We start from the raw sequence: 27,196 nt of genomic DNA on the forward strand, positions 1-27,196 counted from the left end.
GGAGCAGAACTGCATGCACAGGGAGGCTAACTGTGAGGAAACCCAGGGACGTGGCTGCAGTAGCACCCCGTGAACGCCAGGGGGCAGACACGCCCTCACTGACTCAAACAGACTCTCTGAGAATGAGGACGACAGGTTGTGAGTTTGAAAAAGCCATGCCGAACAGGAAAACTGCACAGGAACCAAACGAAGTGATGTGAGGTGAAGGAAAAGATGCAACAGAGGTAAAAGTGAGTGAGTTAACCCAGAGGAAGAGTTGAAAAGACTTACTCGGTTCCTATACTGCTGGGAGTATATCTCCAAAAGTTGAGTAAAACAAAAAAAAGAGGAAATATAGAAATGAAAGATACAAACATACACATGACAAACGGACAGACAAAAAATATATAAAAGAAGCTGTTAGCCGCAGACTACTGCATGATGCTGCACATTTGAAGTCATGAGGAGAAGATCATTATACATCACTTGCTGGCATTCATTAGGAAAGAAGTCTTAAGGCAAAGTACATCATGTTGGAACTATAGGTCAATGAAAGTTATGACATTAACAAAATCATTTTCTTCATCTACAAACTGTAATAAATACCACAATAAAACTGTGGTAATACACAACATCAAAAGTACAAAATGTATTCATCGTTGTTACATATTTGTGAAATATAAACCTCAACAACAAATACCATGCAATTTATCAAAAATAAAATATGAATTTAGTTTGTACTTCCTGACCTGATGATCACAACAATGTCAACAATGTTGTTTAATAGAAACCACTGCTCTAAAGTCGATTCAATACCTGCAGAATGCATTTAACTGCTGCATTTCATCTCACACTCGTACAGCATGTTAATAAGAGGCTCTGCCCAGTGAAAATTGAATCCAGAATGTTTCTATTTTTATCCCTGTGATGTAGAGTAACAGGAGACAAGTGGCCCAGCGAGGGGCGAATTAATTCAACGAGGAAATAAAAGCTTTAGTGTCAACAGCGAGTGAGTTTATGGTTTAAGACCTGGATCTCTCCCTCCTGGCAATTTGGCCTGAGAAAGGCTAAATGATGTTCACTTCATGATTACATATTAAATATTAACCACATTACGTCTCCTCTCCTTGCACTGGTAATGTAAGTCAGCCTCAGTGAGTTATGGAGGGCAGAGGAAGGCACGAAAGAGTATCTCGTTAAATGAAGAAATAATTTTTTAAAAGTTGATTCAATTAAGGTTATTAGATATGGCTTAACATTTGCGCGAGCAAGTGAGCCCAGTCAAAATATGAATGAAATTACCAGCAGTTACTTCTAATAAAACAATTTCCTGAGCTTTGAAGGCTAAATCTGTCTGTTAGGTAAGAAGGAAGTGACATCATAGGAAGGACTTGGCCTCTGGGACCCAACGCACCGAGGGGGGTGGAGAGCCTCGTCCTATCAGAGGGACGTTCTCGTACCGCGGGTTTCCCCCGAACAGAGCCGCCTGGTTCCTGAGAAAGAGAGCGAAAGAAGCGGCTCAGAGGAAATGAAGAACTTTAGAAGTTTGCTTCCACACGTCACTCCCGCTTCACTCACATGTACTCCGACACGGGGGCGTTGGAGACAGCCGGGGCGGGCGGGTGAAGGCTGTTCTGGCTGCCCATGCTGCTGCTGTAGCTGCAGAAGCTGTGCATGTTGGTGAGGTTGGGGTTCTGAGAGGCCATCCTCCTCGCCCGCGGGTTGAATGGATCCTCCTCGTCGATGTCGTCATAATCTCGTTCCCTAGAGGAGGAAGAGAGGAGGTTTTCAAACTGTGTCAGGTGTTGCCGGAGGGAGAGACGTGAGGCAGAGATATACGGTGTGAGGTAAAAAGGAGGGCCGGGGCATGCTGGTAAAGTTAATTGTTATAGTTTGGCCGTTGATTTGGCTGCTAGTCAACATGGTGAGTCGTAGCAGCAGTAGCAGCAGCAGAGGCTGTGACGCACAGCTCATGGAGACAATTAAGGTACTTAAACTACTTCCTCTCTGAGTCACAACTCAGTTATCAGTCAAATCTGAACTACAGACATGACGCATATTATTAAATTCAGTGGAACTTACAGTGTATACTACTACTCTCACAGGATATCATGCCCGTTTTGGCTCAAAGCTAATGCTGACCGTGCGTTAGCCATCAGGGCAACTGTGAAACGACTGATAAGGGTTGCAGAATCAGTCATCGGTGTCAGACTGCAAAGTGAAAGAAGCGTTTACGAGAAGGAAACACACAGTGAACATAGATTAATGCCACTGAATGATACGCTACTTGAAGAAGTATCATTAACACCTTGCGCTCACAATTGAAGTTCTATCTGTAGCAGTTGTACAGAATATTCACACACACATACACACTTGGTGCTCAAACACAGACAATGTTTTTTTCTCTCATGTTTCATTAATAATGTGAAGATGTCGGCCGTATTATCTGCCCAGAGAATTGTTTTTGTTGCTGCTGTTTACATTCCTTATGATGCAAATTCAAAAGACGCACTACAAGGCATGTACTACTGCTTTTATTTTGCGTTTGTTGTGTTGAATACGGGCTACATCTGAATTTCGCTGTGCATCCCTGTGTTGCATAATGACAATAAATGATCCTTGGATCCTCGTACTGGTTTGGCTCAGTAGGGGGAAGCTGCATAGAAATGGCTGCAGCCTGGGGAAATGAGGGCGCTCGGGCAGAGAAGCAGAGAGCGAACTGACCTGCATGCAATTTGTCTCCATGCCCTGGGAATGGCACACAGCATGACAGTGAAGGCACAGGCTGCCAGGGTGGAGAAGAGGCAGAGGTAGAGGACGCCCTCCACCCCGTCATAGCACACCCCCACCATTGCGTCCAGGTAGTCCTGAAGAGGTCAAACAAATAATATGACAGACAAAAAGGAAGGCATTGTTCGTGTAACCTGCTGTGCAGTCATGAGCCACGCTGCACAGGTTTAACAGTGCACACACGTTAGTAGGAAAACACCGTTGAGAAAAGGTATTCCCAATAAATCTGAAATTCTTTCCGCTCCGCATTGCTCTGCTCCGGTCCCGGTTCAGCTTTCAGTCTCCCGATGACCTAGTTGTGCTGCTGTGATGCCAATTAGGATGCAGTGAACGAACCTTGTTGAGCCCCCTGCAGTCCAACAGGGCGGTCAGCTGGTGCAGGCTGGCCTCCGAAGAGTTGAGCACATGCTGGATGCCCAGTAGGTCTCTCTGTGGGGAGGTCACCAGACAGACAAGTATCAAACTCTGTTGCGCTCCAGCGTGAAAGTCACAGCCGGGTGTTTGTGTTGCGTGACGATACCTCAGCTGTGGGAAACAGAGGCACGGCGAACTGCAGCAGACCCTGGATCTGGATCTGCATGGTGGTCAGGGACCTCTGGAAGATGGTCAGAGGCTGCAAACAAGAAAGTGTGTTTGAACGCACGCAGAGTAAAGAGCGTGCAAATACAACAGAGGGCCACAAAAAGGTAAGTGGAAATTGTCAATTTAGTCTTTTGACCAAATATATTATTATGTCATGACTTTGTAGTGAATATATATAAAATATCCTTTTACTATCTTACAACATTCAAGTCTTTGTGGTGTAGGTTTATGTTCCCACCAACAGGGGGCAAAATAAACCTCCACATTCAGTACAATACAATAAGTGGATAATCTCAAGCCACCTGAAAGACAGCACCTTCTGCTCAATGCCTCTTTTTAAATTACACGCGGCCATAAATGAATTAATCTGTCACATCTCCAAAGTAAAACTCTACCTTCACAGTCACCCAACCTAAGAAAAGCAGCCTGGAAACCCCCTGGCATGTGGCACAATATTAAAATTGAAACAGGATATGGTCAATTACTTCAACCATTCATAAATGTAATTGCTTTCCTATGATCTGGCAGTTTTTTCCTCTGGATCTGTCCGTGGTCAAAACTGCTCTCTGCAGCACAATCTAAAGCCTGATCGCATTTTGGCTTTCAGCTTGTTCTCGACCAAATAAAGTAAAATAACAATAGGACGGAGAGAAAGTGGATGGAGGAGGACGGTGAGAAAAGAAGCAAGAGATGACGCTGATGAGAATAGAATAAGAGCTGCGGTAAGAAGCAGAGCTGACGCAGGAGAGATGCACCGCAGCGCTGAAGCACAAGGGAGCGCGGAGGGTGGAACTGCGGGGCAGTGCTGCAGTTCAGACTGAGAATACATGAGAGAGAGACACATGAGGGAGAAAGAGAGGGAGAGGGAGAGCTTGTTTTGTTTGCCAAAGCGAAAGTGAATTCATGCATCTGGCAGCTCGCTGGCGAACTTTGCACCTGTTGGGTATCTGTGTGGCAGAGAAGAAGAGCGCCGACTTTGTTTACCAGGCGGGGTGACGGCTGTCTGCCCTCTGCCGCTGCGCTCTTGTTATCCTCGGGGCACGTCTAGCCGAGCCAGATAATAAGATCCGAGCTCGCACAAATTGACTTTGCCACTGACTGATGTCAGCGCTGAGGCCAGTGTGGTGACCCGTAACATCTACTCTGCTTCTCCAGAGAGCAAATCTCACAGAGCCCTCAGAAGAGAAGGGGGAGAGGAGGGTTAACCAAACTGTCGCACATTCAAAAGCCTTTGTTTTTCGGAGCTTTTGCAACATTTTGCCATGTTTTGTTTCCTTGACTGAAGAAATACAGGCGAGAGAGAGAGAAGGATGGAGGTGACAGCCGATTCAGGAAGTGTTTGGAGGCTTGTGATGCAGACTTGTGAGGTGAAGTTAGGATGTAAATCAGACAGACAGGACTGGATATATAGAGAAAGAAGAAATTAACTCCTCATCCAGCACTCGTGTAGTGAATTGCAGGTCAAAATCTGTTTATACAGTTATGTTGAAACCTCTAGGTTACATAAACCCACCTCTGCATCATCATTTCAATGATTATATTTCAGTACGTAGTGAGGTCCTGCTCCACATTTACATACAGTAAATGCAAAAGCAAGGGATCAAAACGGTATCTGTATTCCCCAAAAGTAAGACTCAGACACCGATACCCATCACTTTCCCACTGTGGGATTATTTTGTTGGCATAAAAAGTCAAATTTAAGTAAATTGAGTCTAAACATACTCCAGTCGGCCTGTAAATACCCTGTGTACATCTTTTTACTGTAGAATATTAAAAAATAATATCAATGACATGACTACAGCGTTAGCTACTGGCCTCGCTAATAGATGTCCACGACATTTTTCAACTACATTAAGCAGTTTTAACCTAAACATGTAGACGTTTTATGAGCTGATGTTCCACTAGACCTCATCAGTCAACATTCAGCAAAGCCTCCTGTGTCCTACCTGCTGGAAGGGGTTGGAGAGGGTCTGGTTGCAGTAAAGGTAGTAATGAACAATATCTGTGAAAAAAAACACAAACTAATCATACGTCTGCTTTTTATTTATTTATTTTTTTACTTCACTGAAGTGCAGTTAGTGTCACAGCCACAGCTTCAGGCTCTCGTAATCACAACTCCATTAACGCCACATGACTCACACTGAAACTCACCAGAGCCGATGACGCCCTTTGTCTGGCTCAAGAGGAACTTGTCTGGGGCCACGCAGAAATCACTTGTGCCCTGAAAAAAACAAAACAACAGGAGACGTGTGAGAGCAGCGACACGGAAAACGGCTAAAAAGAATGAATCATCCGTAACATGAGGAGGTTGAAGATAGAAATTTCAGAGAAGACATGAATCAGAGTGCCAAATACTCTGACATTACTTCATTAATAGTTCTATGAAGTTTTGCTGACATCATTCTTATCAGGAAAGTAAAGAAGACAGGCTGCTCTTATAATCCACTTTAACACGTCTAGACAGGAATACTTTTCGGTTCTGTCACTCACGGAGCACTTTCACTCCACCGCACAGTGCTAACAAGAAACCCGCCTCGGCGAAATAACGAAAGTGAGGAGCGGAGGTCTCTGTCTGAATGTTAAATGTCCCTCGGGCTCAGGTCAAACACACTGCGCGGAGCCTAACCTTCTCCGGAGGGCTGAGATACAGCGAGCAGAGTTCCTCGGCAAACTGGAGCTAGTTTGTTAGAAATAGTGGGTAAAGAAAAAGGAGCTCTGCAATAGGGGAGCGAGTTTGTTTGAATTCCTGACGGGAAACCAGTGATTCTCTGAGAGATGATGTAATTAAAAGTTCTGCGAAGGGCTGCATTTATTATGCATTGATGCATTATGCACTAACTGCAGCCTACACACACAATTTAAAGTTTCCCATGCGCACACACAAACATTGTCAACCACTCAAGCACAAAAACATCTGACATGCACACCTGTGAACACAGACTGTAGCCACTCAGGAAGATCCTCAGGAAGACAAACAAATGCACCGTCAACGCGCCACACACCGGCACGCTGGGTTTTTCTGTGGATTGTGTCAGCTGTCCGACATCATCAGAGCGCAGCAGCAACACTCGGTCTCATTTAAAGTGGGACACAGCAGTCTTGCTGCAGCGGCGAGTACATTCTCACAAGTTCAACTCTGAGTCAGGGTGGAGGAGGCCGCGGGGATTTTCAGACATTTTCAGACGGCAGTATGTTTGGGGAGATTCGAAGGCTAAGTGGCCACCATTGGCTGGGATACTCTCCCAGCTTACACACCCCTTCCCCTCAACAGGCCGACACCATTAAACCAGTTTACGTGGACAGTTGCACATAGGCGTGAATGTCAGTTCATTTTAAACCCTGCAGCGGACTGATGACCTGTCCAGTGTTGGCTACAGTCTGCAGCCCCTAAAAGCCCCCAGAAATGGCATCAAGAGTCTGAATTAACCCCCACAGACGTTATAGGAAGTGGACGTACTAAGGCTAAAACAACTGGTGAATTAATCAATTATTACAATGGCAACAAATTACAATTAATTAACTGCATGCAAAGTGAGGATTTGCTACTTTTCTCTATCATTTTAAATGTAATATCTTTGAGACTAGGTCGGACAAAAAAGCTATTTTGAAAACCTTGGACATTTTCCCACATATTAGAGACTAAATTATTAAACAATTGACAGCCCTACAGAGTATTATGTGTATGGCAAAAAAAGTGTAATTCATATTCAGAGCAGACTGTGCTGAGTCACAGAGCAGAACTTGCAGAACTCTCTCACACACACACACACACACACACACACACACACACACACACACACACACACACACACACACACACACACACACACACACACACACACACACACACACACACACACACACACACACACACACACACACACACACACACACACACACACACACACACACACACAGTGTAACCTTCATGCAAGCAGGTTGCACACACTCAACCTAGACAAACGCACACACATACACAGGTCTGTACCCCTCACATTAACACAAAATAGAGAAGACACACACACGTACGCAACACACAATTATTCACACAAAGACATGATGGCTGACGATGGAGCCACTGCAGATTGCTCATATAATTGCTTTTTTCTCCACAGCTGTTTGTATCGACGCCTGAGCAATTATGCGGCCTTTTTGAGCGGAGGTGTTTTGCTCTCAAAGTGGAGAAAAGGCCCGGTGGACATTAACCATACAGTCCAGTCAGGGTCAGCCTCAGACAGACGCCCCGCTACAGACAGGTTACATAACAGGCCGGCGTAAATGTCATGAATCTGTGACTCACGCTGAGAGGACAACATGTAAGAATGATTTCTGTCCACTAATAGTTCACTTTACTAGAGAGTGAAATATCTCGATAACTTCTGCTCGGATTGCTATGATTTTGGTTTGGATATTTATGGTCCCCCAATGATCATTTCCAATGATTTTGATGGCCTCGCTTTTTGGTAAAAGATGGCTGTAGATGTTCCTGACGTTCTCTGACCTTTCCTCTGCTGCTTCCTAGGCAACCTTTCCTATTCGTTCACATTGGAGGCTTTCATGGAGGGCTACGCTCAAACTACATTTTTTATAGTAGGTAAGTAATGCTGGATTCTCATGACATTTACTGTGATATTCATGTTACCCAGAGAAAAACACTTTTGATTTTGGCAGTTCTGTATTGTGCACCCTGTCTTGGTTTCATAGCACCGGCATCACCAGGATTTCAACCATCGGTCTGGCAAACATTGACCACAGAGAGTGGAGACTTGTAAAGGAGACGGATGATTAAAAGGAAGATGAAACCAGAGACTAATTTGCTGCAGCTGATCGCACCTCCTGCTGCTTTCCACCCGATGCTCATTATCGCCAACTTAAATTCACTCTTGTTAAATCCTCTATGGCCCTGAGTCAAAACACAACACCCAACAATAAACCTGAGAAAAATAGCACACTTGCCTGAGGCAGGTGAGTCAAACACCAGCGCTCATCCATCTGATATTCTTTCAAATGCATCTCTGTGTTCCTGCATATCACTCTAATTCTTGCCCTCTAGGTCGCAGTCATTTTGGGGACGATAATGGAGCGAAACACTGAAATGATTCACCTATTCAGCACGATGGGCTTTAAAAGCCGCAATTGGATTCCTGTTGTCATAATCCTTGACTTCGATTCAAGTTATTCAGGCTTGTACTGTATAATGATGCCGACATGGTTCGTGTTTTGGGATTTTCTTCTTTTGTCGGGCCTATTTTCAGCAGCGTGCCGTTTGAAAGAGATCAAAAGCGTACGAGGTGACAGAAAGACAAACCTCACACAAAAGTTCAGAAGAAGATCGGGGCAGTCAGTTCTCTTTACTGAGAAGGCAAAAAAAAAAAAAGAAGAATGAAGGCTATAAAGACCCTTCATCAGCAGCTATGCAGCTCATACTACACGTGCAGGTACATACAGTATAAGCAGATGTGCAGCAGTGTATATAATCGTCTCTCCTCCCTCACCCACACACATTAAAAGACATTTCTCAAGTGCGATGTGCGTGTAGTTAAAGCGATTCATCATCACTGTCAGCCACGACAAGAATTGATTGCAGACCGGTTCACGCTCGTTCACATTAGGGTAAGCGCATCAGTCAGGGGCGAGGAGGCGGAGCAGCTTACCACAGCAGTGGCCAGCTCGGCTCCCAGAGAGGTCCAGCTCAGGACCAGCGTCAGCACTCCAAACACCATCATCCTGCAGGGACACAAAGCAACAGCAAGGTCACGGTAAAATAGTCACTGGATGCATGTTAACTGAAGCCACGGCAACGAGGACATGACGGCTTGGCAAGGCTCGTCATTTATCCAAATGAAGGAAAGACTGTTTTTTCTAAATTAGTCCAATTATAACACAATAATTCATGATTTTAATCGCTTGTTCCAGTAAGTTCGTTCCAATCATTTGTATTGATTAAATCATTGGGAGAGTACTTCATGTTTGTCAGTTTAACCTGCAATAATTGATTTTCTGGCCAATTGGTGGAGGCAGAAACAAGGTGCAAACACAACACTGACATATCTTTTAAGTGAATATGCAGGACTTGCTAGCAAACAGATGCTTATTTACAGATAAGGAGCATTCGTTTGACGTGATTGTGTCCAACCTAATGAATGGAAGTCCACTCTCTTTCAGCTCTATTTTGCTCTACACAAACAAAAAGGCATCTCTCATTGTAGCTGGTAAATGTCGCACTATGTTGACCTGCTAGGTGCATTTGATTGGTATTCGGGCAGGTAGTCAATTGTCTTGGTATTTGTTAAAGCTTTTTCGCTGAAAAGAGATGAGTGGAAGTTCTTGACAGTTGTAAATTAGCATAATTACAGAATACCATATAAGGCTAGGCTTCCTAAATTAAAGTCCCGCTTGCAGAGATCCATAAAGGAAAGTATATCAATTTCAACAGCAGCAAAAATAGAGGAAGAATTAACACGTTGCGGTACAGATGACTAATGAGTGGAAAATCTCAAAAACTAAAACAAAAAAAGTGGAATTTTGCAGAGCATCAAGGGGAGTACAGTGACGCGAACAGAGCTATATACATAACGGTTTCTGTCACTGAAAGGAAACAGCGTGAGCCCCGGGGGACCCGGAGTGGTGATGTCATTGTCCTGTCATCGGCTACGTTATGTTTTCGTACAGCTGCGGCGCCGCGGCTTCACGAACCGAGGCATGGCGTATCCGCTCCGCCGGCCTACATTCGATTACGCTCCCCTGGGAGGGTGACTACTCCCTGCACCCACGAGGACATACAAATGTGGTTTTGTTTTACCGAAGGCTCCCTCCCTGATGAGCTCACAGTATCCCAAAATGACATCAGAGACATGTGACAGTAAAGGGGGAGAGATGGGAGGGTTTCGGGTGAGCGTTTCTGCATGCAGGGGAGCGTCGATGGGTCTGTCTTTGTGTATGAAACAGCACAGAAGATCAATACGCATTAAAGATGAACACTGAGCTATTGTTATGTGAAATAATCCAATAAGCTCCTGTTGATTTCACCACTGTGGCACTTTCCAGATATTCCCCTTTCAGCATGTCACCTGTGATTAAATATAATTTGAGTATGCATGTCCAGAACCCACTCATTTTTCAACACTCTGGCTAATCCAATTCAATTCAATGTGCTGAGAAGATACTGAGCTCTCAACACTGAATTTACAAGCCACCACTTCTGTTCTCACTCATCCTTTATCTTTTTCTTCCCTACCATTTCTTTACTCTCTCTATTCCCTCGCCCCGGCCTCCCCTATCTTCTCTCAGCCTTCTGCCTCCCTCTTTATCAGTTTTTCACTCTTGTAGTGTGTCCCCCCCCCCCCTCCCTCCTCCTCCTCCTCCTCTCCGATACCGAGCCCCGACTCCTCACAAGGGGATAGATGGGAAGGAGAGCAAGGCGTCAACATCCGCGTCCTTATCTTGATTTAAAATCAGGAAGCAGGACAGATGCAAAGGTTGCTCGACTGTCTGAGTGGTTCAGCGTGGTTTTACCGCAGTAATGTCCGTCTCTGCCTACGGTCACATGGGAAGTTTTGTTTTCTGAGACCAATACACAAGTGTGTCTGTCCACACATGCTGCATCTCTATCGCAGTGGTTCCTAAACCTGATCATATCTGTTAGTTAGTGCCCTCCACGATGAATCTGAGGCATCACAAGATGAGCAAGAAAAAAAAAAGTCTGTTAAACAAAATGATGTTTTGTATTTCTGACATCTCTCTAATTCATAAAAAAACTAAACAGGATGTATCGGCCAGGCTTTGCCCATTTGACAGTTTATTGTTGAGTGATATCGGAGTGCGGGAGCTTCTTTGACCAACTATGGAGAAATGGAGAAATGCCCTCTGACTGCCTCTTCCACGTCGTCAGAAACCAAGACTGCGTTCAGTTTTTGCGCTCTGGTGGTCAAAGGGGATTCACTGAGCTCCACAGAACAGCAGGAGTTCGGGTGTAAACCTGACGCAAAACACATTAAGTTAAAAATTCACAGAAGCAAATGAGCAGGGCAGATGATGCTACAGCGAACGCACTCGCCGAGGATGAGGCCGAGTCACTCTGAATTAAATCAGTGTGGGAAGAACATTTTCTTCTTTACTGAACATCGAAATGCCGCCTCTCGGTTGTCGGCCTCCGCCAGCCAGTCATGTTGCACTTTACGTCCGTGTCCGTCCAAAATGTCATCACTTCATCATTTTTATACTCTTTATATTAGCATATGACTTCTTATTCATGCCCAAAGCATGTTTTGTGAAGTGACAGTGACTTGATGACCAAATTCGAATCAGTTCATCCTTGAGTTCAAGTGGACGTTCCTGAGATATCGTGTTGTGGCCGGCGTGGAGGCTTTAACAAACACAGCTGTTTTTCTCCAAACTGCTGTCATGTCTAGATTATACAAGGATACAAGGAAGTCAGGTCTCTATTCACCATCATAAATCATCATTATATGTGTCAATTAAAATCAGCGGAAATTTAAAAAAAGCAGAAAAGTATGAGAAATACTGGGGACATGCTGTCAACTTATTATTTTACCTTTATTCAACCAGATAAGTCAATTGAGAACCAGTTCTCCTTTACAAAACCTGTTTTGACCTGGATTTGCAGCTACTGGACCCGAGGTCTAGGGGCCCAAAGTGTCAAGGGCCACCTAAAAATAGTAACTCGAAGAGACACGTACCAACCAGCAAGAGCCTCAAAATGACCATTAAGAAACATAAAACGACTACAAAGAGACACAAAAACTATGAAAATGGGAAAAACAACCTCAAAGAGACGAAAAAGAAACTACAAAGACACTCGAAATCACAACACAGACACAAAATGACGACAAGACTAAACTACTGAGAGATGTGAAATGACTAGCCAGATGCGCAAAACAACTACAAAAGAGACTTAAGGAGACATAAAACTACAAAAATGCGCAACGACAACAAAAAGAGGCCAAACAACTCTAAAGTGTGTGTGTTGTGCTCCCATGGAGGGGCCGTATACATGTCTGTGCCCAGAGACCCGTTGTCTCATGGTCCGCCCATGCTTTGGACATTTGAGATCACCTGAACTATTTCTGTGAAACTGTACATTACTTTACACACAGAACTTCTATTTCCATTTGCTTCCTTCGGGCAGTAAATAATGGCTTTTTTTCTTCTCCTTTCTTCTCAATGCCGCGATTGTGTTTCATTATAATTTCAGCGCATTCAAATCATTCGCTTTGTCTGTTTACATGACAATTCTTCTCGGTGTACGTCCTCGCTCAAATGATTTCTGTCATCCAGGGAAATTAGTTTCTACACTCCTTTATTTTTCCTGTGCATGAGGTGCACGGGCAATCTTGCAAATCCATGACATTAAACCTGGAAATAGGCTTACGCTGTTTTACATCATGACATTTTAGGGTTCACTTCACCCAAACCGATGTTGTGTTGTGTTCCCAGGTGAATGGGAATTTGTTTGCAGTGCCCAAATTGAAAGAATTCAGCAGCTACATGCAGAACCAGAAGAAATCCATGGTGGTAAACTGCTGACAGCGAGGTCAACGGACGTCTCTTCCTCCCTCACATGTGGGGGTATCTTCTTTTCTAAGCTGTTACTGTGTGTCATGCTAACACAGAGTCAGCCAGTTAGAAGCACCAGGAAGAGTCGGCAGGCCCGTGAGTGTAATCTGCTCCCGCTAGCCTCCAACCACTTCCACTCTGCTGGAAGAGAGCATGCAATTGGGAAGGAAGACATTCTTGACACTGACTCATCTTGTGTGTGCAATGGGGCTGGGAAGAGGGAAGTGTGTGTGTGTGTGTGGGGGGGGGGGGGGGGGGGGTGGTGGTTAGTAGGGCGAGTTTAGTGCGGCTCACACCCTGAACTGACTGATTACGAGAGACAGAGTGAGAGGGCTGGATGAGCGGAGGGCCCGGGTGGATTTCATGCCCCATGAAAAGCTCCTTTACAGCGAGAAAAAAAAGAAAAATCCCATTCCAGAGGAGAAGGATACAATTAAGTTATAGATAGTCAGGAGATTAAATGAAAGCACTGCACGTGATATAAATACACCGTTTCTACAGTACAGTTTTAAAAAAAATATTCATCTGAAAAAAAAAAAAGGTCTAAAAATACAGTGCTGAATAAGTAACGGCGTGCCATACAAGGGTGAGGAGATACAGTACGCTGCGTCTGTTATTGGATGTAATTCATGTCCAAAGCCATTTAAAGCAGGTCGAGTGTTAAACCGGAACAACGATCTGCAGGAAGTTGTAATATTGTTGATATCATCAAACGGCTTCGCTCCCGTCTCTCCGCAGCTCTCAAATCCAATTTGTAGAGCAAAGCTATTGACGCGGCAAACGCTCCGAGCGAGTTCCACCTACCGCTGGCACCGCTGAAAGGCAAATGGTGAAATACAACAGGGCTCGCAGGGCAGTGTTTGCACAGCGACATGATCCAATACTTTGCTGCCTCGTTCACGGGCGATTTCCCACGAGAAGTGAAGCAACGCCCGCCCCCCACCTTCCTCTGTCCACACCAACTCGTACTTACTCATCTCATTCTCTGTTAAATCGTATCATATCTGTTTTTTCAGGATAACAAGATGTGGACGAGAGCGTGTTTAACTGCCACAAAGGTGGTAGAAACTCTGTCTTTTAGATCCACTTTGTCTTTTATACCTTTATGAAGTTAAGTAAATCGAGGAGTAACTGGGAGAAAACATAAGTTTGGTCTGGTTTTAGCTAAGACAATGTACAAGGAATTATCTAGTGTTTGGAGAAGTGAGCATTATACAATGTGTGTATAATGTAATGTAACATCTGGACAAATGGAATCTGTAGCAGCTGCTGCAGCACAAATGTGACTAAAACTAAATGAATGTTTCCCAGTTAGCTGGGATTTACTGGAGTCAGCTAGTCTCCCAATCCACTCCTTCTCTCATTCATCCTTCCCTCTCCTGCCTTTAGAAAAATCACACATAAAACCAAAGCATTGCTTCTTTTCTTTTGTAAACATAAAAACAGCTCTCGGCTCTGTGAATGGCTCAGTTCTACAGGACGTATTAGACTCACGTGGTGAGCAGCCAGCGAGACTGCTTGGCCAGCCCCAGACAGGCCAGCAGGCAGATGATCAGGTCCAGGATGAGGAGCAGCAGGTATGTGAGCCACCTGCAGAGACAGACAGAGACACACAATCAAACTGCTGCTGCTGAATGCTAAGTTAAAGGGGGAATCACGGTTTCATGTAACCTGGGTGTTATTGGTATCGGTTTTTCCCATCATTCCCTATCAGTAACAATGCCACTGTATCCATTGTAAAATTTAAACAAAATTTTAGAAACTACAAACAATAAAATATTAATCTAATGTGTTGCTTGTTCAAGTATGTTTTTCTGTAGTCAGCATCCAAACAGTGTTGAGTGGTAGTCTTTCAGCATGCCAGAACAAAATCTTGACTTGAAAAAGAAAAATAATTTTAAGTTTGCCGATTTCGCCGTCGCCATGTTGTTTTTTTTGCAACCGGTGTACAGAAGTTACCATATTTAGAATGCGCAGGAGTGACGTAGAGACATCATATACACCTCTGGTAGCGGCAGCGACCTGTCAATCCCAGTAAGCCCCGCCCTAAAACACACTCCACTTTATGGTCTATTTTACTAAATGAACATCATGCTGTATTGAAGAAGACTTGAAACTAGCGATTGAGACCATAAACTCATGTTTACAATGTTTACTGAGGTAATAAATCAAGTGAGTCATTTTCTATAGACTTCTATACAATCTGACTTCATTTTGTAACAGCGTTGGAGAGCCTCTCTTCCAACGCCGTCTCCAGCTCTATTCATACAACCAGGAGAGAGTCCCACTTATTTTCACCTCAACAGACACATGCTGTCATCTGAGGTGTGTGTGTGAGTGTGTGTAAGTGTGTGTGTGAGAGAGAGTTGATGCTTGAGGGTGTAATCCTGTCCGGTATTGCCCGCCTCAGTGTACCCATCTGTTATGTGAGCAGTGGTCAGTCTGGGACCGGACACACAGAAAGCCTGTGCAGATGGTTAATAATGGATGGACTCAAATCCATATGGCTGAATGTGTCATGCTGTGAAACAAACGGGGGGGAGGAGGGGCAGTTATATATCACCTTTTCACTCTTTACCAATCGATACACCTAATTAAAGTCACCTCCTGTTTTTCTCATTTCATCTTCATCAGTGTGCATCTTACTCTCTTTTTCCATTATACCTCCTGCACCCATCGGCGCCACATCATTCTCACTTCGTTCAGCCTTTTTTTCCTTTTATTCCTCCATCAAGCAGCACTAGGCCTTCTTCCCATATCCTCCCTCATCACTCACCCGCATGCACCCCTCTATCCTCCTCTTCTTCACGCTCTTTAATCTCCCTCCCCTCTGTCTCTCTCTGCCTTCCAGCCCCTTTTCTCTCCCCCTGCATGTCTCTCCCTCGCCACCACCTCCTTGATATTTCTTCCTCGTTTCATCTCCCCCCCCCCTCTCTTGGTAGTGGTAAACAGCACGAGAGGCTGGGACATCAACGTGCACACGGAGGCTCTCGGGTGACACCGCCACCGTGTTTGTCTGTGTCGTCTTAATCCAATTAGAGTCAGACTGAGTGCAGCGTAGAGACACGCATGGGGATGCGGGGGTTAGATTTACGTACGATAGAAAAGTACGTCTTCAAGACATTGTGTTGCATATCAAGAAGCAGATCCAAATGTGCCTGTCTTCAGTTTGAAAGGTTGATAGCGATAATAGAAATGGCATTTTATTCACCACAGAGAGGTCAGAGGTCACAGTCTATCAATACTGGGTTTTATGGGATAGCAGGGGGCCAACTGACCCAGGGCCCACACTCACAGAGGGACCCCATTAATGAGCTCGTAAAATGACATCATACTTCTATGTAACATAAATTACATTTTACAGTTTGTATTACTGATTTGAAACACTTACTGTATTATGCATGTACAAATCTATTTATTTTCAAAAGACAGAGTAAAAACATAATCAGTTTTTGCTGGCAGGATGTCTTTCCCAGGTATAGTTGGTTCCACTGTGCTACACAACACATTACAAGAGCTAAGCTACTGCTCAGTGGAACGAGAAGCAAAATCCAGTGCACTGTCTGTCGCATTAAGGCAGAACCTTATTTAGCAAATCTTATTCTGTGTGTGTGTGTGTGTGCTCGTCACTGTTTAGACACGGCTGATAAATATGTGCTCTGGGCTATATATAATAAATATAATGGATGGATTTTGAAGTTTGATCATGTGGGAGGGGAATCGCAGGGAAAGAGGAGAGGAAAGTTAAGTACGTGGGATGCATATTTCATCATTTATGTAAATCACATCATTTATACCACGTATATAGAATTGATATTGTTTACGCTAGATAATGATTCACTCACTTATTCATTCACCAGAGGCCAGTGAGCAGCACAATTGGTCTATAGAAGCCGAAATAACCCCGGCAGCACTTTTCCGCGTCCGCGACCACTTTGAACCGGCCGGAATAAATAATAAATATCTACAGCCCAGTTTATTGTTCTCCTTTTTTTGTCAAGTACATTTTTTTAACATTTAGAAGTGTGCCTTAAGTTACAAAAGGTTGAGAGCCCCCGTCTTAAAATACCTGAGCACTGCAAAGCTGGAGTAAAAAATTAATAAAATCACAAATGTACTCGTGTTGACAACGTCAAAAAGTGAGAGAAAGTTTGATTAAAGAATGAATAAAAATAGAAAAGAGTCTTTTTTTGTTTGTTTCTCAGTTGAGTAAGATGACACTTTGAGCAAGTTCGACAAGTAAGCAAAATATTCAAGGACGAGAACGTTGACGACAGACAGCCAACTTTGATGAGTCAAATCAAAAACACGCAAACACAGACGCGCACACACACAGACACACACATGCACGCCCGACCACAGCTATGTGTTGGGGGCCTGAGGCAGTGATAACGAGTCTATTAACAGCTTACAGTGTCCGGCTGTCTGCTCCCGGTTGCTCTGCTCTATTAGTGCGGAGCTATGTGGGGCATTGAATTATCGGCCGAGGAGAGGAGTCACATTGCAGATCGATACAAACACACCAGCCTGTCTGTTACTGCAGACTGCACATAACTCCCATCGAGCTTACACAAGGGCTAAACAATTGGCAATGGGCCCGTTTCTGCTTTGAGATAAGAGTGTGAGTTTATCTGTAATGAGACACGTCCTAGGATAACAGTCCTTAACATACTGGAGCTGTTCATTAGGGTCGGTAGTGTTGATGCAAAGATTGCTAATCATTTCATTGGATTCTGCTACTTTTAAACGCCCCACCAGCACCGCCTCTGCTCCTCCACATTCACGTGAATGGATTATACACGCGTGCAACCACCAAGTTTCATCCCATCCACTAAATATCATGTGATATATTAAGGTCATAAAGTATGTAACTACCGACACATGAATTATCTATTCAACTGCATGTTCAACTGACAAGTTGCTCAGTGATTGCAGCCATAAAAGAGACATGATATTATAAGCTAAAGTGAATCTCGCATGTCTAAGATGGAGATATATCTATATGTTTGACTTGAATTTGTGTTTTTTAAAAAATGATCATAGAAATAATAGTTCTAAAGTGCCCACACGAGCGGCTACAACAACGTTTCCTCAATTTCCAAGTCAACGACGTCAGTGACGACAAGAGAATCTCATCTGCGATATGTTTTAATGACATGAATGACGGAAATCTCGTGTATTCGTCTTGCGTAATTTGCAATTAGCGCCTCGGTTACACGTGCACAAAATACGCACATTCGCATCGCAAAGAAGTGTGTGTGTATGGTTGACCCAAATTGGCGCGGCCCACATTCAGCGCGAGTATCGTGTGGGAACCGCGCCTTTAAGGCGGCTATTCCCAAACAAACCAGTGTATGAAGATGCAACTTGTTGCCAAGATATAAATAACTATATCCATTAAACATCTCTCTGCTAATTTGCATTTTGAAATGCATGAGTGATGGGATTTGTGACTGCCTCAAAATTCTTGATGCACTTAACCCTTGAAAAATATTCATGGCAGCAGTAAACAACATTTCCACTTCACTTCCTGAATGTCTTCCTCTGAGATCTGGATGTGTTCCATTTTTTCTTTGAGGGGTTATCTCTTCAGAAACCTGTACATCTGTGGCATCATGACCCGAGCTCCGTGGCCACCCTGCACTGAACAAGCCCGACACATGTATTTTTCTGCTCCTCACCTGTAGTACTCCATGTTCGCTGTTTGATCAGCGATGGATGCCAGGTCCACCTTAGCCTCCTCCCAGTCAGGCAGGCCCAGCAGCTGTTTGATCACGTTGTCGGCCATCTGCTGCATGAACTGCAGGGTCTGCACGTAGTCGCCCCGCGTGGCGAAGATCTCGTCCAGCCTGGCGAGGTGCTGGTGCAGGCCGCTCCTCATGTTGCCCATGGTTCCAGTCACCTGGAGGGCAGAAGAGGAGAGGAAGGAAAAGAGATGAATGGTACGCCATGCGCTGCCGCTGGAAGTGGAACATCAAGCATGAAAGCTAATGAACTGAACTATTCATGAGGCATGGTAATGTATGCATTGAGAAGTTACAGGCGAGCAGTGATTGAGCACGATTCCGGTAAAAGTAAGGCACAGTAGAAAAACATGCCAGTTTGAGGATACACTAATGTTTTATATCCTCCGCTTTGCTACTAAAATAATAATGTATTGACAGACTTTCTCTTAGGTGCCTTTGGTCAGCTTTTCTGCCTGAGAAAGTTCCCCAGAAATAGAAAAAAAAGAGTGGCCAGAGGTGAGATTAGCCTATACATGAGGCTGGTCTGTGCAGCAGAGCAGAGAGAGAGAGAGAGAGAGGGGGGGAGGGGGCAGTGTGGGAGAGCTGGGTGTCGGTGAAGTAAACAGTTCAGCTTGGAAATCAGCCAAAAGTGGAGAGCACAGAGGTGAAATAGTAGGCTTGCTGGTGCTGGAGATTTGTATTCCATGACTGCTGCTGTTTGTCCGACTTTATTTCCAAATTGATACCTCACTAGCTATTCAAGCCATGTAATCATAGAGCAACTGATTTACTCCCCGAGGGGAAGCGTGATCCTCTAAGACAAACAAAAGTAATACATATTGACTCGTTTATTTCCACACATCAGGTTTTTAACCTCGTCGGCCAAGTACCGCAAAACCACATCATCTGTGGGGAGCGGGCATCTCGCGTACAGACCCGACCCGTTTCCTTGGCTTTAATTACTCTGTACTTTGCTTGAAGGGAGAAGTTGTTTACAGGGAAATGGCATTCACAGAGACATCCCGCTATTTGATAATTAAAAAGGGTAATAAACGCTTCCATTCAGCTCTGGGTACTTGGCATTCACAGGAGAGAAAACTCATATTGTTGCTGTGTTTGTCAGGCAGAGGATTTGCTGGAGCTGAGGTGAGGGGAGGTTGGGTGGAAGTAATTAGTTGGGTTTGAATTCTAAGAGCGAGCCACGCTAGATGGCTGCAAACAAGACAGAGAGTCCGCGGCCTCTCTAGCGGCTCAGCGAGGCCGTTCATTGGCACAGTTGTGCTTTGAGCTTAATGCTAACAGCAGCATGCTAACATGCTCAAAGTGACAATGCAAACATGCAGTAATACTAACCAGGTTCAACATCTTAGTTGAGTTGCTAGCATGCCAACTTTGCTAATTAGCACAAAACACAAAGTACAGTTGAGGTTGATGGGACTGCCATTAGTTTTGCAGGAATCTCGTATTAAACCAAAGTTTTGGACAAATGAAAATAATTCTGATGATAGAATAAAAAAATACAGGATCACCAAAGTTATTCAAATGCATTCTCTTGGGATTATGTGAAGCAAACAGTGTTCAGGATGTTCAACGATGCCATTGTGGTGCTAAAGAATGTTAATGACATATTTCAGTACTGAGCCGAAGTGGTAAACACATAAACAGACCGCCAATGCCTTCCCTAAACACACAGCATGGCCAAAAATATCCATCAGTGCATTCATTAGCTATTCCTGCTGAGTGCTAACCACTGCCCCATGTACAGTTCACGTGTTTGGACAAGAAAAATCCCTTGTGATTAATATTTTTAATGACAAAACAACATTGGAATAAATGGATTTATACTACTGAGAATATTTTTATTTCCGCGATATATATTGCGATGTGCTCTAGTAAACAATATAGTCATAAACACAGTGGCTGCATAGATATGAACGGTGATCACTGTACTGAAATGATGTATCGTGCAGCCCAAGTTAGAACCACAATGATCCCACACTCACTTGGTTATTTTTAAACGACAAACAAAGAACCGTATACCGAGGCAGCCCCTGAGAGCACATTCACAGGCCGGTGGTGCTGCGTAGTTTGTTATCTGATCATTGATCGCTTCCTCCTCAGACTGAAATCGCAGATGAGAAATGCAGGCGCGTATCTGATCCTTGCCTCTTGTGTGAGAATCTTATCTAAGACGCCTGGGGAGACAGCCAATCCAGCTAATCTCTCCTTGGCCTCGGTCTAAACCTCACCGTGTAAGTGATCCACACCGATCAAGTAGATATGATTCCCAGTCTCCTCAGTCTTTATCTCAGTCTGATGTTTTGATGGCACGGAGAAGCATTCTCTTCCACACATCCTTCAAAACAAACAATTTGCAGCGGAGTGTGTTTGGCGCAGAGCTCTTTTACTATGGGCGAAACACCACAATGAAGAAAACATCAGAAATCACAATAAATGACTCAGATGTGACAAATGACAAGTGGCCTTGGGCTGGAAACAAATATATAAAAGTGAAATATCAGATTTGAGCTTGAGGAAAGGGAATAAACAGGGTGGGGGTGGTGTGGTCAGCTAGTCACACATCCTTCTCCTTGCCTCATTGGTTCTACCATCAAATCATAAAATATAATCTATAGTTACATAGAACTTGGTTATTGTTTCATATGGGTTTAATATGCCATTTCAAAGAACTACGTTTGTGCATTATTGATGGCAAAAACAGTATTACTATCAACACTTATAATTTATACTTATAGTAATTAAAGTGTAATTATTATTATTATATAGTATGTTACGCTAATGAAAACATACTAATGAATATTATATTCCATTTCTGCTAATAGATCCCGCAAAATGCAACACACTGGTCCTTTAATACTGCAACATTGATTGCAAATATCTCTTTGTGAAATGATGTGTGTGTATGTGTGTACTACAATACTGTCTCTGAGGTTCCACAGAATATGAATACTACTCCCTTCACTAGAACTGGATCTTTATCTTTACGCCCGTTGAGGCTTGTACACGATGTCAGAGGAAGCGATTCTTCAGCGATGACTCTCTGAGCACATAACAGAGAGGCTGTAAAAAAAACATTTTCAAATTCAAGACGCAAACCTCCCAGAGTGTCGTTCTCTGAGTTGAGAAAGAAAATTGCTGGGCAAAGTCGGTTTTCATGCTGTATCATGAAAGGTGTGAATCATACCCCAAAGACCACGTTAAGACTGAGCCAGCATCCAAGAACCACTTCCACTGTAGATTATGTAATCGTCCCGTAATCGCTTGATAAATGACAAAATGTGCACATTTGTTAAAGTAAAACAAAGGTTGAAATATAGGATTAAACCTTTTTTTTCGCTGCTCCAATTCGTCTCGTCTCTGCTCGGCAGTGAAGAGACTTTTCTTCCATTAAAATTGAATGTGGGAGCTAGAGCGTGAAATGGAACATGGGTCTGAACTCCGAAGTGCCTCAGCAGCTCGGTCACCACGAAGATGGAGACCGCATCTTCACCGCTGGGTAACGAAGCTCAGCAGAACATCTCTTTAAAAATATATATTCTTCCCCTTCCTCCCTCTTCTTTTCTCTCTCAGATACTTGATGACCACGGAGATTTTAAGAGGCTGCCCCGCATGGGTTTTGCTGATGAAACACTGAGCCGGCATTAAATCAAGACCATGGCCCACACGGCAAAGACTGTCAACCGAAGGAAGGAAGTGGGAGTGTCTGCAAGTACAGTGACACACAACCACAGGAGAGCAGTTCCAACAAGGAGTAGTAGTAGTTTAGTTCTTTAAAGAGAGCGAGAGCTCACACAGAGGTGGAAGTGGGTTTGGCTGCAGAGATGACACAGCGTCAGAGCTTTCTCTTCAGCTTCTCAGCCATATCTCAACTGGATCACACCTGCAGTGAGCTCAAAACAACACACACGTCCAGATCCAAACAGCCTAAGATCCTAAGTATCGGATTTTACCTTTTGTTACCTTTTGTCTGATTTTAGTTTTGTTACGTAACAGACCTTTATATATCAAGCATACTTAGTTTAAAGTGTTTTTCCCTAAACCTCACCAAGTACTTTTGTTGCCTAATCATAACCAAGTACTTTTGTTGCCTAAACCTCATCAAGTACTTTTGTTGCATCAGTAAACCTAAAAACTAAGTAAACCTACAGAAGAAATGTATCTTGAAAAGAGACTGTATGTATGCAACGATCGCATATTGACACACCGTTATTGACACATCAAACACCGACACTAGCAGCGTCACAGAATGAACCGTCGGGCCACTGACATCACTTGACTAGCTGGGAGAGAGAATGTGTTCATCAAAGGGGTCTTTACATTTGAACCCTGGGACGGCAGCTGTTTAATAGTACCTTCTGATTCCTAAACAACTAAGAAAAAGATGTTGTCTCTTCTCCTGGATTCTAACGCATTTCTCTCTTTTAAGAACTACAACAAACAGAAAGAGATGGTGATGCCCTGCCCTGCTCTCTGTATTACAGGCAGAAACCTGGTCGCATACGATATATCCAGCCAGTGTTGTGGCGGTGACATCGACAGCAGAAATATGATGCTGAACTGTAGATAAAGACCTTCGCTGTAAGTAACCACAGATGGACTCCAGTTAACCTCTTGCAGTGACCATGAATCATGTTTTACTGCACTGATCCGTCTGTGGATGTCACACCCATCCCTCATGAACAATACACCAAGACCCCGAGATAATTGGACTCCTTTGAGGAGAACCATTTCTCAGAAAACATATTTTCTTTCTATATAAAAACTAGGGTCAAACTGGGAACATGCACAAACACAAAGAATCATCTACTATCGGTCTTTGACGTGATGGAACCTTATTATTTTGTATTATTCTTAAAAAAAAAATCGATGATGAGAATGCTGTGGAAATGTGCATGTTTGTAATTATGTAGTGGGCCAACTTCCAAACCGTGTTTGAGCTCCGGCCAAATGCTAAGGGACCGAACCAGACATGGACCCAGCCCACTGGGTGACTGCTGGCTGCCAAAACCTCTCGCAACACCCATCTCCAAACAATAGAGTTATTATTAGTGTGGCTAACCACTTCAAACGTCAGTCCCATCACAGCATCAATGAAGCATCCTGGTTGGCCAGTTTCCAGATATCTTCAACAGCCCTGATGATGTTTTTTAAGCGTCTCCAAATGGCACCTCTCTCGATATGAAAGTGTTTTGTCAAATTGACGTTCTCGCGAAGAGAGACAGTGTGTTCCTGTGTGCATAAACACATCATATGCATATATTCCAGACCGTAGCTAATCAAGGTCTCAACAGTAGCCCGAAAAAAAAAAGCATCTGATGATAATGAGTCTAACTTCTTTCCTTTCCTCTCTTATATACGGAGTCTTTAGAAGCAAACTCACTTCTAAACTCTCTTGGAGCCGCGCTAAAAAGGCATTTGTGTGGGGGAGAGGGCAGTGAGGCCTTCATTGTCGATGATTTCAATACAGATTTCAACCCCGACTCTGCCAATCAGACGGGCGAGCACTGCTCCTTGTTCTTCCCCATCAAGCGGCTTTGTCTCCGGGGCTCATGGTTGATTAGGTGGGGGGAGACTGGGAACTGTGTGTGGCACACTGGGCTCTTTGTCCCACTCGAGAACCGGACTCCTTAACAGTCTATAGCTGCGTGCAAATGAACTCACTCATGCACACACACACTTAGACGCAGGCGAGCGCACTCACGCGCATACACTGCTAAAATAAAGGCCACCATGTCCAATTATGTGCCTGCGCGGGTTCACACATCCCAGAGGGACACGCCGACAAGCTTTCAGATGAGCTATATATTAATGATTTCTCACCGCCTGCTAATATGACTTTGAGAGATGAACGTGGCTAAGTGCTTCACAAGAAGACGATGAGAGGACAACTCATACAATCTAGAAGTGACAAAGAAGTGTATCAACCTCTCCGTGTTAAATCAAAAAGGCAAACGTGAGAACTAATCCCAACTGACAATCTAAAGCAGCACTACTGATCTTTCAACATCAGTAATCGCAGACTTCTTACATGTTTCCAGTTTAAATTATTTATAAAGTGCATCAATCAGAGCCAGACAGCTGAGAACTAGCCTGCATTCAAATCTGGGATTGTGTTCCCTTATCATCTGTGTAAGTCAAGTCCTGACATAGTGCTGTGGGCTCTTCACCCTCTCTGCAAAGTGTTTATTACTGAGGCCATGTTGAGTCAGCGCACTAAGTGGTTCACATACCACCACATTAATCTCCATTAACACAGATGGAGACTTAATCCCTACTCTTCGACAGCAAGTCACCCGGGGTCTCTGCCAGCGCCGACACGTCACAGGATCATTGCAGGTCACACAGCGCTGAGGCGACAACACACGGCTGATGTGTACCAACACTACACTACACTATGTTGTGTGTCACAGCTTCATGTCAAGTCTCAAGGTAATATTTACAAGTGTCAAATTAATCTGTGCAAGTCTCAAATTAGGTCTCAAGTTCAACTTTACCAGTCTCTATCTTTAATATTACAAATCACTTCAAAGACAACTTTTCATAAACACTGGTGGGGGGGGGGGGGGGGGGGGGGGGGGGAGTCAAGAGAGAGAAAATATCAAACTGATTTAACTTAAGTTTGACTCTTGACTGAAAGGAGAAAAAAAGTCTCATCTTGAGAGTTCAATTTGTAAAACAGCGAGCTACATTTGGGCGTCTGTGTGATGGGAAGTGAGGCAGATAAAAATAGAAACAAGATCAGGCACACATACTGAGTTTCTGCCGAGGCCACAGCAGCTGGGAGAAGGTGGAGCAAGGAGGGTGAGAGGCTGTGTGTCGGGGAAGAAGGAGTCTTTGTGTGGAGAGGCTGTCAATTTGTAGCAGTAAAAAGCCATAAAAAGACTATAAAAAACATTTAAAGGCATACTAAATTGAGTCCTCTGGGCTTGTTTGTGTGTATGAAAATATCACAACCGGCTGTTCTGAAGCCTTTCACTCAGAGCTGTTTGTTTCCGGCGGGATGGGCCTCTCATCTATAATCTGTATGTCTCATGACACGGCACAAACTAAAAACACGACGCCACTTAAATCACACACGGACATCGTGAGGCGTTTATGTGCGCGACACATTTCACCATTCGACGCTAACGTTTTACCCACCAGGCTGTCCACGCCGCCCAGCGTGTGATTGGCGTTGTACAGGGAGTAGGTCAACTGGTACACGCCGTCATTGGTCTCGCTGTTGCCATAGAATCCCACACCCACCGCGATGCTGCAGAGAGAAGAAGGTGTGGAAGCACAGGTAAGCCTTTTTATATATGGATGAGGGGAGCTGGGTGCATAGAGATAGAATACCTACAAGGACTCGGGCTCAACAGATCACAGCACATACACAACATTTATTGATTTTTTTTTCAGTCCTTTCATTGTCATTCTGGCGTTTTGGTTTTATCATCAATTTCTCCATGAACACTGTTGCATGAACAGGGAAAGAGAAATACAAAGGTAATGAGGCACTTTGGGACAATCCCTGAAAGGAGACGGAAGAAATAGTTAATTGTCAACAGAGTCAGCCAAACAGAATGAATGACAGATTGGGAAAGTTGCCGTGTGTGCGTCTTGTGGGAGCATATTGGAGACACGCAATTAAGGTTGTGGGAGGGATCAAATGTGATTCATCCTGAGTGTGTCCTCTTTTACTGTTCGTGCATCGCTTTCCGAGATGTATAAGTGACTGAAACTGAAATCTGCGTGCAGAAAACCTGCAAACAAACGAATGGTTTGCAGCAGAAAGCGAAGGCGTCTTTACAGCAGTGGAGCCGCGAGAAACTGTTTGGATTTCTGTGTTCATTTCCGTAAACAACAACTCTTTGAACCAGAAATTATACAATACAGGTTTTTGGCATGTGTGTGTATGCATCATTTTGAAACTGCTTCAGTCATCCAAGGATTCCATTTGTTCAGCAGGAGCATCGGCACAGACAGAATAACCATCAACCCGCACTCTTAGTAGTCTCTTTGAGCTTCTTTTCTCCCCAAAGTGCCGTGGCATTGTACTGCTGCATGATGGGATTTGAGAGCCGCCACAAAATCGCTCTCGACAAACCCCACAAATAAATCAGATGTGGACACGTAATGCCTCACAGCACACTCTGACGGCACAGACAAAGATGTCCGTTAGGGACGAATGAACAAACAACAGTCCCAGTGCGGTAAAATGCCAGGTGTGTTTTATAGTTCCTATAGTCCCTCGCCTGAAATAAAAACCACCTGTGATAACTTCAGAGGAAATGATTACCCTTTTATGGAACTTAAGATAAAGCTCCAAGGTAAAGGAGTCTCTGAATGACACAGCAAAAGGACATAAAGTTACCGTGACGAGTAAAACTTTTTGGTCGACCAACACACACTCACCACACTAAATTGATCATAAGATGAGAGATGAGGTCCGGATCTCTAAGACTCAGAATATGACATGGCCTACACCTCCGCTGACATATTTGGGTCACACTGAGTCACCAGTTTATTAAAATAGAGATGAA

The 27,196-nt window shown here is 44.0% G+C and overlaps 1 protein-coding gene and 1 long non-coding RNA gene across 6 annotated transcripts in view; one reads left to right on the forward strand and one right to left on the reverse strand.

Moving 5' to 3' along the window:
- ttyh2 (tweety family member 2) overlaps positions 1-27,196 on the reverse strand; it is a 48,675-nt gene that overhangs the window by 2,493 nt on the left and 18,986 nt on the right. The window contains exons 3-13 of one of the 4 annotated variants that reach the window (XR_012954639.1): positions 25,815-25,926; positions 18,609-18,829; positions 14,422-14,517; positions 9,006-9,078; positions 5,503-5,572; positions 5,298-5,353; positions 3,290-3,382; positions 3,106-3,198; positions 2,704-2,846; positions 1,558-1,743; positions 271-1,472 (exon numbers count right to left, since the gene is read on the reverse strand). Coding sequence is in view for 3 of the 4 variants with exons in the window: in XM_076094045.1 (XP_075950160.1) it covers positions 1,394-1,472; positions 1,558-1,743; positions 2,704-2,846; positions 3,106-3,198; positions 3,290-3,382; positions 5,298-5,353; positions 5,503-5,572; positions 9,006-9,078; positions 14,422-14,517; positions 18,609-18,829; positions 25,815-25,926 (1,222 nt within the window). In the remaining variant the exon portion in view is untranslated. Of the gene's footprint in view, positions 1-270; positions 1,473-1,557; positions 1,744-2,703; positions 2,847-3,105; positions 3,199-3,289; positions 3,383-4,335; positions 5,025-5,297; positions 5,354-5,502; positions 5,573-9,005; positions 9,079-14,421; positions 14,518-18,608; positions 18,830-20,902; positions 21,079-25,814; positions 25,927-27,196 lie in introns of those variants that run through there. The other 3 variants (XM_076094045.1, XM_076094046.1, XM_076094047.1) reach the window with 3 other exon arrangements.
- Positions 1,431-13,175, forward strand: LOC142952054 (uncharacterized). Of its 2 annotated transcripts, none has more exons than XR_012954642.1 (4): positions 1,431-3,455; positions 7,467-7,667; positions 7,874-7,945; positions 8,023-13,175. It is a non-coding gene; the product is annotated as an uncharacterized LOC142952054 (long non-coding RNA). The 2 variants fall into 2 exon arrangements; XR_012954640.1 differs by having other exon boundaries at positions 8,056-13,175.

Source organism: Anarhichas minor, unplaced genomic scaffold (genome assembly GCF_050575085.1).
Source record: "Anarhichas minor isolate MPS153535 unplaced genomic scaffold, ASM5057508v1 ptg000017l, whole genome shotgun sequence".
Lineage (NCBI taxonomy): Eukaryota > Metazoa > Chordata > Actinopteri > Perciformes > Anarhichadidae > Anarhichas > Anarhichas minor.